We start from the raw sequence: 13809 nt of genomic DNA, 5'->3' as shown, positions 1-13809 counted from the left end.
TCTTCTTATTTGGTTCTCTGTCTTAGGCAGATTTTTTTTGTTTTTGGGGCACACGCAAAGCAGCAACGTCGTCAACATCGTGCAGTGGAAAAGTTGTAATTTTAATTTAGCCCCTAACTGCCTCAAAGACACATGCTCCAACACACTCGCAGTGGGAAAATTGGAAAATGGGCGGCAGATTCAGAAGTCCAAGGCGTTGAAAGCCACAAAGTTGCACGTTCGGCTGAAAAGAGGTTGGAAAATGGGGAGAGCTCTGACTCCTGCCCTCGTCACGCATGCCACTGCACCTGAAAACTGAGTTGTGTGAGTTGCATGGCCGAAGGAAAAGCAGCTGTGTTTTTGTCAAAAAAGAGGGGGAGGGTAGCCCAAATTAAATAAACGAATTTCATTTGCATTTTGGCTTCGTTTATGCTCACCCCGGGGGAAATTAAATTCAAGGAATCCAGTGAAAAATGGAAAAGCGCACAAAGATAAGCCTTTGATTAGGCGGTTCTATAACCTTTTGACTTTGGAAAATAATGTAGTTGAGAGCGAAAACTGGGCTGTACAAGCTGGCAAGGAATTTAGTTTTATAGTATATTTTCAAAGAAATTGCAATTAGGTGGCTGGAAGATCCTTAGGAAAGGCGTAATTCAAAGGAAATAATACTTTTGGTTAAATTACAAGTAAGGGGAGTTTTTAAAAAGTCTCATGAAAAGCAAAACCTATTTGAACACTAATATAAAATGTTAAGAGTAGTAGAGCTAATAAAAAGCATGCCAAATTCCCAGAAAATCGACCTGGCTATCCAACGTGCTAGCTCGCACCGCTTTAAATATTTTAGAAATAGTTTTCCCAATTTTGCTCGCCACTCTGTCGGCCAATCTGGAAACCCAAAAAGAGAGATTTGGCAAACTTTGTTTTTTCTTTTTGAGGGCTGTCCGACTTCTTTCAATCGCCTGCCAATCTCAGCCGCCCTGCTCCTGATTTGCCCACCCCTCCTCTAGACTTACGGATTTTTCCAGGCTTTCCCCCTGCCCGGCTGTCTGCTCAATAATTTGTTGGGTCTGGAAATCAAAGCGAGCCTTTGCTGATCCCCTTTGAGTGATTTGCTCGCTCGCCTCACGGACATTTGAAATGGAGCGCAGGAAAGGCGGCGGGGAAAGGTGAAAAGTGGGAAGAGCTGGGGCTGGGGAAAGCGTCGACAGGCGAGGAAAAGCGAGTGAAACCCAGCCGGCAATTAAGGCGCAAATCGTTTTTGTTTCCACACACCACAAATAATTAATGGCCGGCCATCGCAATGCAAGCCATCCGATGGCCGAGCTGCAGTTCGGCTCACTTAATAATTGAATCGGTTAATAATGCAGCATAATGCTGCATAAATGATGGCCCTAACAAATCGTAATTGGCCTGCAAATGAAACCCAACTGGCAGCAGCCCCGCCGCCAGAGCGGAGGGCAATCAAGCTGAGATGAAATTGCATAAATACAAAATTCAAATTCAGCTTCAGCAGTAGAACATGCATTTTTTAGGCCGGAATAAATGGCATGAAATTCCAGCATTTGAGTTAGGCCTTTTTGTGCTGCTCTCCTCTGGGATTTTTTGGGGTTTGTTTTTTGTAGGTAAAGTGTTCGGTGGTATTTGGTTGATTTGGCTACATTCTGTTTAGGAATTTAATTGCTTTTAAATTTTCCACAACTTTACTTTTATTGAAACTGTCCTTATTCCTCCTACGTTTTTTTTTTTATTTTGTAAAGCCTTTTAATTTTAAACATAATAATATCAAATTCGATGTAACTAAAATAACTATTATTCTTCCTTTCCCATACTTAGGAATGGTTTGTATTTTTTAAGCTTTATCGAAAAATATAACTTAGTTCAATTATGAATAAATTTAGATGGATTTCAATGTAAGTTAAACAAAATTTTAACTTTATATGTAGTTTTCTTCAAAGAAAATCGTACGAAAAGTCTATTCTATATTTATATTCTACATTTTTTATATTTTAGAAATACTTTCTTCTAAATTCACCACCATCAGTAACTTTCTTAAATATTACAACTAAATACTCCCACTGTTTCACTTTCTATATATGTAAGACTTAAAAATTTCTTGTAAGCACTCCGGATAATAAAATGCTGTAATTATATTTACTTGGCTTAATGTTGTTTGGTTTTGGCCACTGCTCCGTGGGTGCACTAATTTTTCCGGTCAGTCTGCGGTTTTCCAGCTCGCCTTGTGGGACATTTTTATGGGCGGCACTCTTATTTAATGCTCGGTTTAAATGCTTACTGCATGGCGAGCTGCGCTGAAATGTGTCCTCTTGACTTGGCTTGGCACTCTTGTTTGACCTGCCAGGACTTCAGCTTTTCCTCTCGCTTTTCCCCCGGCCTTCCTCCCCTCTTCCCACTGCACGGCATTGTGCCGTGTCAAAGTCACACATTCCCTGGCCCCAAAAAACCCCACACAGATGCAAGTGCATTTGGTTTGGAGGGGTGATTTTGCCCACGGGCAAGGTCAAAGGGCCAATGGGTGGGTGTGGCCCCGCGGGGGGCGGAGTCAGTGGTGTGTGTGTGCAGTGTGTGTGGATGGACCGCCATGTGTGCGTGCGAGCGTATTGTCAGGTTAATCACTCGTTTTGTTGGCAATTACCGTTATGACCCCAACGAGAGAACAACAAAAGGGAGGGGGGGTGGCGAGGGCGAGGGCGAGGGCGGGGTCGCCGGCAAAGCCACTTGACCTTTTGTTGTTGCCAGCGAATATCAATGAGTCCATTATGTATGAATGTCAATGATTATGGCCGCCTGACATGACACAGTGGAAATTCGGAAAGGGACCTCGATAAGGGAGGCCCCCAAATGACAGTTGACAGCATTTGGCATTTTGGCACTTTGCCCCCCTTAGCCGCCGCCCCTGCCCCGCCCCTGAGGAGACGAAGGAAACGACGCCCGTTGACAATAACAGCATCAATTTGCCGTCACCTGGGCAGCCCATTTCCCAGGGGAAAAGCTTCGCGGGGGTGGGTGGGACAAATGGGGAAATCCTGGCGAGTCGAGGGAAACTGGGAGCTTGGTAAGTGCGCCTGGCCCACATCATAAAATTTTAGCAGCACGCACTGGCGACGTATCAATGTCAGCATGCCAGATTCCCTTTTTAGAGACAGTGGGCAAAGAGCGCGGAACTAATTTAAATAAATTATGTTTTAAATTCAATTAAATATAAATTAATTTTTAATTTTAAAATATATTTTATATTGATTATTCACAAGAAAAGCCTGGTGCAATAAAGCTTTTAACTCAAACATCAAAAAGTATGAAATGAAAACCAGATCCACATAGTTTGGATGGACTTTCAGGTGATTTCAAAATCCCAGTAATTTCTGTATAATTTTATTAATTTTGTATAGGCTTCTACAAACCATAATCTCTAACTAAGTTGAAAAATACATAAAAAGTAATCTAAATGAATATTTGATCCCACTTTTATTGTTCAAGGTGTAAATAATAATTTATTAAGATTAAATTCTTTTAATTCATTGGTGCCAAGCTATTCCATTATTTTCCTCCCACTGTGCCTTGCCCCGCACTTGCTTAGGGTCCTTAAACGGCGAGGGGTTCACTGTACAGGGGAGCCACTTCAGACTGTCTCTCGCATTTTGTTATGATTATTGTTATGATTGTTGCTGTTTTTTTCCGAAGTGCTTTTGTGCCTCGCTGTGAGTTGAAAAATGTGTAGGCCTCTTTTAGGGTCACAAGCTCACACTAATGCGCTAGAGCCCACACGAGCACACAGGCACACACACTTACACACACCCACACAACAGGTGTCTTGGGTGAAATGTTATCAATGCCAAATTAAGCGTAAAATGCTGTCGCACTTTTAAAGGCAAATTAGCCCCGCAGCCCAAGGCAAAAGCCAAATGAGGCGTGAACAATGCACATGTGTGGGTGTGCGTGTGTGTGTGGGCCACATACACGACAGGGCTCACCCACACAGGCTACTGGGGAGCTGCGAAAATTATTATGTCTGGCCGGGATCATTTATTAGCCAAGTTTTTCAGCGCCACCCACACCTTCGCCCATCGATGAGGCGTAAAAGAATTATGCAGGCACCATTGCCACGTCCCCACCCCCACCACCACGCCCCAACGCCCACTTCCGGCCATGCCATTGTTGCCATGCCATTGTTCCAGCCATTGGGAACAATTAAGCGGGCTTAGAACTCAACTGGAAACTCTCGGCCAGCAAACTGCCAACTGCCAATTGCAGCTGCCATTCAATAAAATTTAAACGTCAAAGCGGCATCGGGCCAATTATTTGTGACCGCACTGGACCCAAAACACAGAGACAGGCTAAAAAAAGAGAAAAATCCGCAAAATTGCGGGGCAGCCGGGGTTATAGAAGAATATCAGAAAAAACATGAAATAGGGAATAAAAGCGCCAAGGAGAAACAAGAAAGAAGCGTCCTGGCGGGCCTTTGTCTCTGCGATTCCTTTGTTTCGCCTCTGGAAGATGGCGGTTCCGCGGGGAACTCTCTGTATAGGAAAACCAGGGGGGAAAAAGCGGGTAGGAAGAACCCGGGGGAGGGGCCCAAAGAATGGCGAAATGGCGGAGAAAAGCCCAAGGGGGGAGTTGAAAAAGCAACGAAGCTTGGGCATTGTGCAAATTAAAACTGCACTTGATTATTTCTCCTGCTAATTTTCATTGTTCAACCCGAAAAAAACAGCAAATGATGAAGAAAGGGAAAATGAGGGTGGGAAGGAAACGGCCAAGTCTCCTATGAAAGTCGGCGTGAAGATATGCCCTTGACAGAGAATAGAGACGAGATATGACAATAAATTAGATTTAATTATACATACCTCTTTAAACTCTTTTTGCAGAACTAAAGATATCATTTTATTGGATTTTAAAAAAAAAACTTCTTACTTGAAATCAAACAAAGATTTTTTACAAAAATAAAAAAAAATAATTCACTAGTAAAATGTGAACAAGATCAAAATACAGGTGTATGATGTCACAAAATGAGCAGTGAAGAAACGATCTAAGGAAAAGGTCGAGGTCACCAACATCTATTTAAACTCTCGAAAACAAATAAAGAAAGAAAGCCAGAGTATTTAATAAATAATTTGAGACGTACAGAAATATAAGTATTCGAGTTCAGTTTGGCTTTTTATAGAAAACTGGCTGCATATTTTATAATATATTTTTCCAGTTTTGCACTATTGATTAAAATAATAAAGAAACAAAAAAATAAAGCGAAATTGAGTTTAAATATTTGTATGCTGTATATAAAGTCTTAAAAATAATGTGATAGTAAGTTTTGAAAATTAGAAAAGAAAAGGCATGAGAAAGGTCGGGGTCACCAACAATTCGCCAATACTTGTGGCACTCAGTTAAAGGATATAAAATAGTTTATTCATTTTAATGCAGTTGTTAAAATCCTGTAGCATTTCCTCCTCCTTCCAGTACAAAATAGTGTTTCAGAATTCACAAGTTAGTGGCAATACCTCGCGAGGAAAGCGAAAACCATCAGTGGACAGCAACTGGCAGTAGCTTTTCATTAGCGCGCGAGGCGTGGCAACTTAAGCGATTTGAGGACAAGAGGCGGGGATGGGTCAGAGGTCACAGCACACGGGACAGTGGACAGCGGGGCCGGTGGCGGGGTCGTCTTGAAGGGTTGTTTTCTCTTTCAATTCTGGCCACAAATTGAAAGCAAAATGCCAACGATGAGGCTGATGATGATGATGATGATGACCGGCAGGCCAGCGCGGGAGTGACAACAGAAACAGAAAAACAACGACTTTTGGCAACAATGAAACAAAAGGCGGCGGAGGGGGGCTGTGGTCCAGGGGTGTGGTACGAGGGGGGTCCGTGAAAAGTCGGAAGGAAGGAAGATCGAAAGACAGCAGAAACAGATTGAAATCAGTTTGAAAACAAGCGAAGCGGAAAAATGCATGACCCGCTTCGACTTCGACCGAGGCCAAAAACCGGATGAGAGGACAAAAGGGAGGGGGAGGGGGGGGGGGGGGGCTGGGGGTGGTGATGGTGATGGGTCGGAAAATGTCGCCGAATGGAAACGGAAAAGCGGGGGTTGCGGTGGGCTGGGTTCAGCAGTTCAGCAGTTGGCCATGGTTAAGTGCTGGAAATTATGTTATGCTCGTCGGCCATTGTTTTATGTCTCCATTCGAAGGATTATTGGTCATGCATGAGGAGCCACCCAACTACCCAACCACCCACCAACCCATTCAACCTTCACCCCCTCCACCCTCCACTCCCTGATTAACTCAATAAATAAACAATTTCCACAGTGAAGAGGACAGATTTCTGGTCATTGTTTGGCGAGCAATTCAATTGGCGCCACATTAAGACAACTCCTGCCAGACTTTTTTCGGTGAAAAAGTTCTTCTTCTTTCTTTGTGTTGCTTAATAAGAAAATATTTTATAATTTAATTGCCAATAATAAATATCGTTAATTTGTTCATATGTCCACATTACGCATACCACATCTAATTATAAACTGATTTCTTTTTCTCCCTATTGTATTTAAAATAATATTACCTCATTTTAGAATTAGTAAATATTATTTTCGATTCGTTCATGTGTAGTTTTTTAATCAAATATCTTAAGGCAAATATACTACGTATACGTAACGTATAAGTTAGTCAAAACGAAATATTACGTATCCGTTCTGTTGACGAATTAAAAAATGTAGCATACTTTTTTGGTGCATTGACTTACTATTGGAAATGATTAAAATTATTTTATTGAATAACTATTTAGAAAATAAACAAAAGTAAGGAAATAAAATATTTTTATTTTTTTAAGTAATCTTCATTAAAATATAATTTTAAAACGAAATATTACGTATACGTTATTTTGAAAATTCAAAAAATGTAGCAACCTTTTTTATGCATTGGTAATGTTTTCATTGAATAACTAAGGCTTAAAAATGTTACCAAAGTCTGCAAATATAAGGAAAATAAATATTTATATTTTTTAAGATGGTCCTCCTGAAAATATACGTTTTCGCGCTGTTCACATCAGCTTGCAATCATATTTCCATCTGATTTTTTGAAGTCTGTCCAACTCGCACACACTCAAATGCCAAATCGGAACGATTTTCAAATGCAGAGTGCGGGAAAATCCCAAGTAAGGTTTAAAGCAAGAAAAAACATGGCCAAAAACAAAGACCAGTAACTGGGAGAGAATAACAAACAAACAGGCAGCAACAACAATGCAAAAATAAGTGGAGAAAAGTATAATTTCCATTTCAAATTGAATTTTCATTTGCACAAAATCAGAATGGAGATGGCAGCGGAGCAGCAGCACTAGCATATATACTACATATCTGTGGATCTCTATATATAACGAGGGAGGGAGGGGGTCTTACCATCCACAGATAAGAAGCAGAGCTGGCTAAATATTGGCCAAAAGCGAAAATCAATGTCCTGACGCGGCCAGTTTAATGTTTTTGGGATTACAGCCTGCCGGCGGTCGAGCATACAAGCCGGAGAGCCACCTCCCGATTTTCCCATTTTCCCCGGAAAACCACCCCCTCCCCCAGACACACACACACTCACTCACACGCTGTATGCTGTATGCTGTATGCTACGACGTGCAGCAACTTAATTTAGCATTAACACACACACTCGCAGAGACACAAACACACAGACAGACAGGGGAGCCATGTTGTTGTTGTTTTGGCCATTGCACAGGAGCTAACAAACTTTGGAGCCCCGTACCACCCCCCTCCCCTTCATTTTTCCGAGGACCGAAGATCCATTCCCCTGCTAGCTACGTGCCACATTACGTAGCCGACTGGTGGCCAATTCGCCAGAAAAATACTACAGAAAAGGCCAAAAATAAGCAGTCAGGCAGCTCTGGAAAAGACACCCTTATTTTTCCCTGTGTATACTTGTAGTTCAGAGCCAAAGAGTTATACCCAGCAAAGAGTCATAACTTCTAGGCCATATTGAAACACTCTGCATCCAAAAACAGCGCCATAAACCCCTTAATATGAGCAAATGAGCTAATATATAAGGAATCTTCTCTAAAGCATAAAACGCTTGAGTGTTAGAGGAAATTGAGAGACAAATGTATGCTGGGTTGATATAGAGTTGGCTTTTAGGTGGTTTGCTCCCTAAAATAGGTAACAACGTTTTTTCAAGAATAAAATGTAAAAAAATGTATCTTTTTTTAGCAAAACTCTGTTCAACATTGCTAAAATAGATAAATAAATTGTAGGACTCAAGGGGCAGCCCAAACCAGTAGAGTAACATCATAGAAATTTCCGAATATAATTTTTGTTCAGTGTTGGTTCATAGTAACATAAACTTGACAAGTGCAAAGGTTGATAAAAAAAAAATACTTTCAAACATATTCAAAATCTTCATAAAATTACCATAAATTAAGAATAAAAGAAGAAATATTAAATAACAAGTTAAAAATACAAGTAGGAATATATTTAAAACAACTCATATTTTGAAGCCAAAACTAAAGGTAATCGCAGAAAGGTGGCTATAATGTCACCCAAAGCTAAAGTTCAAGTTAAGAAGCATAGCTGACTGATGTTTTAAATTTAGAAAAGTTCATTAGGCTCGACAATTGCACTTTTCCTGCCCTAAAATCCCAAAATATCCCGACACTGCCGCAACGCACTGAGGGGCATTCAACCTTTGTCTGGCAGTTGGCTGCCACTTTGGAGTTTTGTTTATTTCCGACACGAACCGCCAGCGGCAGCTGCGACCCAGCCGAAAATCATTTCGGAAATTGTTCTTCCAATTTCGCGTGGCCATTTGATTTTTGGGCGCCGCAGCAGGGGCGGGGCAAGGGGGTCGCTGATCACTGTAAATTGCCCAGTGAAGGGTATTTACTTAGTGCATTTAATTTATTAAGCCGTGGGAGGATGCTGCCTGCTCAGCGGCCAGCGCTCCATGGCTTCCACTCTTTTGATTTCCCACACGTGTCCAAGGGGCTGAAAGGCCCCTTTGGCCCAGGGGCGGGGAGGCAGCAGCTGCAGCTGCAGGTGCAGGTGCAACTGTCCCAACGCTCACGGCTGATTTATCGTCCATGAAATTTATGTTTAGTTTAATCGAATGGGGCAAACAAAAATTGTGCAGAGAGCGGCCTGCTTATCGCCGCCCACCGCCCTCCGCCCACTGGCCACCACCCCTTTCGGCCAAATCCCAGCCACCCCCGCGCCCGCGCCCCTGGAAAAGTTTACTTAAGCACAGGAGGTGCTGCAAAATTAAGCAGCAGCAGGAACCACTCAACTCAAAGTGGGCTGGTGTGCTGGTGGGCTGGTGGGTTGGTTTTTTAGGGGGTGGCTCTGGCCCCCTGACCCCCCTCCCGTGCGCCGCCCCTTTTATTTCTTCGAGCCGCCCATGCCGCTTCTGCTGCTCCTCGAGCGTTTACTGCTGCAACTCGCAGACGCAACTATTGCAAAATTTCAACGTGAATTTATTGCATGAACATTTCTTTTTCCCTGCTGCTTTTTGCATTTTTTTCTTCTTCCTCATCTTCGTGATATTTTCGTTTTTCCTATATACCATATATACCCGCCATATATATATAGGTTTTATTCTTCGAGCCATCCCAGTTTTTGTGCTGAATTTTCGTGAGGCCGCCGGCTATATATTTGTCTATGTACATCCGCTCGAGTATAAAATGCAGCTCATCTATAGGATATAGCACATGGTATATGGTGTGTAGTACATGTCTGTGGCGGGCCTTAAAGTCGGTTTATAGTTATGGCGGCCTCGGGAAGTAAATATTTAGCAGTTGCACCTTTTATGAGAGCCGGTTGCCGCAAGTCTGTAGGTCAGAGCCGCGGGGTCAAAGTCTAAGTCACCTTTGAACCGAAACGTTATTTGCTTAGCCAGACATAACTTATCTCCTGGCTACCCTAATTTATTTAAATATTTTTAAACTCCAAGTTCAATGTTTAAGCAGCCAGCCCTTCATTAGATTTAAAATTTGATCAAATTTCCAAACGGAATTGCCGCACGAAAACTTTTACGCATTTGCATCTATCGATTCGAGTTGCATTGGCTTTGGCCATCGCAATGCAAATGAAGATGCCCCAGCCCCAAGAGTGCCCCAAACTTGGCCTAAGTAGTCCCGATTAATGTGCAAACTTTTTGGCCACTTGCATCCGTTTCTGGTAATTTGAGGCCCGGCCCGCCCCTCCTAGCTGCAATTTATTTATTTATTCTGTTGCTCATTATCTGTGCCAGGGGACGCTCGCCGGCGCTCGGCTCCGCAATTAATGTTGAATTTACGATGACAGATCTGTGGCATTGATAAGGCAGCAGGCGGGGCTCCCAGGCCCCAGAAACTAACCTCAAGTGCACAGGAAGCTTATCGGAGGACGTGACTGCGAGCTGCTGCACTGCTCGAAAAGCCTGTGCCCTAAAGAAATGCGATAGGGGAAAAAGGGGCTCTGAACCCAAGTATATCCCCTATCAAGCACTTACACTTACTATAATCTAAAGGTCAATGCTGAAGGGAAACAAAACGTTACTTAAAAAGGCCTTTGATGGCCTTGATGCAATCCCAAATTCGTTGACATAATAAATCAAGTTCTATGTTCAGCACATCTTATAATGGTTTTGCTGTGATGTTTGGTAAATTATTAAATTATTTATTAAATCATAAATCAAATATTCGGAACATCATATACTATCCTATCCGCATATCCTACACTATGTTATGCACGCCCTAACTTTGCTATACTACTAACTAACCATAAATCAATTTGGAACACTGCCGAACTTGATAAATGATAAAAGCTGTAGCAGGAAATCTATACATCTCACATCCATAAAAAACTAACTATTTATATTTGTCGTACTACATTTAAAATTTAAAGAAATAATATTAAAGCAGATATCTTTATTTATTACTTTAATTCGCAAGATCATTGCCAAAATACCTGGTTTTTTGGGACAGAAAATTGGCATTAGCAGTTTTTAGCCTTAACTTATATATAAGAAATATAAGAATTCAAGAAATTCAAGGACTAGGAGTATACAGTACTGTAGTAAATAGTAGTGTCTTCACTTATAAATATAAGGAAAGGGCTTTCAACATAATTTCCCCTTGAAAAGACATGACACATTGCAGTGGGAATCGAGCAGCATCTTTAAGTGGAGTTCACCATACTCCACACTATTTTCTTGCAGTGCTAGTGCGGCTGCCCATGCCCGTGTTGTTCTACTTGTTGTTTGCCCAACTTGCAGTGTTGCAAGTTATGCAAGCTCGTGTCAGGTTGATGTGGAAAATTTGCATATCGCATATCGTTGACACGGTTGACACTGACCCCAAAGGGGCGTGGCGGGTGGGGGTGGAGGTGGTTTGAGTACAGTGACGAGTAGGAATTATTCAATTTTTGACTAGATCAAAGCGGATGCGCTGACAGCGGGCAAATATTAACCAAATGGCGGGGTCGCAGTAACATGGAGGGACTCCCCAGGACTCCGAACCCTGCCAGGACTTCAGGACCTGTCGAGGACTCACCTTGCATCCGGGCCAGAAGCAGGAGCAGCGTACAGCAGAGGGCCTGCAGCAGCTCCATATTTCATCAGCTCTGAGTTATGCCAGTTGCGCCAGCGACAAGGCGACTCCGGCGAAACTTGGCCCGTAACTTACTGCCACTGTCAGTGGCACTTCGCCTCCTCCTTCTCCTCTGCCTCCTCCCTCACTTCACCTCAACGTCCGTTTTTCCGCGCTTTTCCGCCTTCCCAGTCCGCGGGAAAGTCTTCCTCCTCCGCCTCCTCCGCCTGATCGCCGAACAATATGCAACTTAAAAGGCAAACGGCATTCTGCGTAATTGCACGGCCAAGTACTGCAAAGAAACCAGAAGAGCGGTGGAAAATGAGTGAGCGGTGCATAGATTGCAGGGGCGGGGAAGGGGACTTAAATTAATTAGGACAACATGGCCACCACGATTTTCGAGGGGGGTCCATACGCAAGGAGTACCCTGCAGGAAACCCGCTTTTGTCAAATAAACATGGATTATTGAAAACACAATTTTAGGTCCTGCAAATGCTTTGTAAAGGGTTTACCAACACTGGAATGAAGCTTAAGTCCCTAAAATGCTTTGTACAGGGTATCAACACTAAAATGTATGTATCGTTCGTTAGTTGAACTTCCTGTTTCATAAAAACGGGGGATGCTTGGCAAGTAAAACTAAAATTACATATTTAAAGAAACAAAATGCATACGGACAATTTATCATAGCTCCACAAGAAGTGTTCGTTCATACGACTAGGAAGTACACTATTTTTGGTAAACCATATTATGCCCTGCTCTGTACGGGGTACGCGGCAGCACTTGTACTGGCCATAAACGGTGCAGGGTATAGTTTGTATGCGTTGGGATGGGGCTCGGCCCTTTGGGGCATTACGTCAGAGATGGAATGCACTTGCTGCAAATGTTATTAACAAACACAATGCCATAAATACAGCACACACACGTGAGGGGGTGGTCGATGGGGCGGCGGGTGCTGTGCGGCAGCAAGGACACGGCGAACGACAACAACAATGGCCACGGCTGAGTGACCTTTCTGGTCGTCAAGTAATCGCATTCGCAACGGTAGCCCCGACAACTTCGCATTTTTATGGCAACAAACGTCAGCCATAAACATTTTTATAACGCTGCAAGGCGGCGACGGGCGGAAAAGGGGGCGGCAAACGCGGAAAGTGGGCGGGGCGGCAAAGAAAACGCATAAACCACAAGCAAAATGAATTGTGTTTTCACTTTTTGTAATTAGCCTGCACTAAAGTGCTCGAGAAATGGAGCTGGAGCGGGGAAGCGGGGCGAAGAGGCAGCGAAGGCAATGGCCGTACTATCCCTACTCCTCCGGAGTTCCGCCTCGTCCGGATCTGAATCATGATAAATACACACGGAAGGCACGGTGGTGCAGGGGAGTCCGCAAAGTACGACCCTAGAAACTTGGTCATGGAAAACTTTACAGCAGCTGCTAATCGAAGTGGGAAAAGGTGAGGACTTCAATCGATCAACGATTCCGGCGGAGGAAACTAGGATTTTCCAAGGAGATTGCGGAATCACGGGGAAAGTTCTTGAGATTCTTAATCGGATTCTAGCAAATCCATAGCTGGCCAGAAGAACAATAACCCATAGTTTCTCTAGCTCCTGCAGACTGAGATAATGTATTTGTTTCAATACTAAGGCATTTCTTGAGTTTCTTTATCTCTCGATTTATTAAGCCAATTAAAGTATAGATTACTACGTTTGCTGAAAAAATATTACATAAAATGGGAACGCCTTAGTATATACAAATTCTTTCATACTATAAGAAATTGAGTGTTTGGAATATTTTAGTGAAATCTTTTGAAAATCTTACTACTTATTTTCCGACCAAAAAAATAAATTATTTTGGCGAATTAAGGAATAATGGAGTGCCATATTTCGTTGAGTTCGTAATGAAATTCCCTATCTATTGGCACTCGAAACTGGGAACTTTAACTTTTCACCATTCCCGCAAAAAAAGATGATGCAACCCTCTATAAAAATGCGACAATTGACAAAATTAATTTCCCGCAATTTGGTAAGGATCGTTTATCTGGATTTTATCAGTCGGGCTTTCAGCTTTGCGCCTCATTTTGACAAAGTTACGACACAAAAATAGGGGTATTTGTTCCAAAAATTAAACTACCTGTTTTTCGACCCAAAACATTATTTTTTTTTACGATTGACAGACCACCTAAGATATGTAATTCTTAACTAAAATTCAAGCACCTATTTTTCGACCCAAAAGAACTATTTTGGTAATCATTTTGTGAAATAATATCGGATTAAAAATTGCCC

General features: G+C 42.5%; 1 protein-coding gene across 2 annotated transcripts in view; it reads right to left on the bottom strand.

The window, feature by feature from the left end:
* Nucleotides 1-13809, bottom strand: part of LOC108023753 (carbonic anhydrase-related protein 10) — a 73401-nt gene that overhangs the window by 39262 nt on the left and 20330 nt on the right. For both annotated transcript variants that reach the window (XM_044093513.2, XM_017093390.2), the window contains exon 2: nucleotides 11497-11824. In XM_044093513.2, coding sequence (XP_043949448.1) covers nucleotides 11497-11554 — 58 coding nt within the window. In that variant the 5' untranslated portion in view covers nucleotides 11555-11824. The remainder of the gene's footprint in view (nucleotides 1-11496; nucleotides 11825-13809) is intronic.

The sequence above is a fragment of the Drosophila biarmipes genome, chromosome X (assembly GCF_025231255.1).
Source record: "Drosophila biarmipes strain raj3 chromosome X, RU_DBia_V1.1, whole genome shotgun sequence".
NCBI lineage: Eukaryota > Metazoa > Arthropoda > Insecta > Diptera > Drosophilidae > Drosophila > Drosophila biarmipes.
The sequence above is the reverse complement of the archived record's forward strand: the minus strand, read 5'-3'. Positions and strand labels throughout refer to the sequence as shown.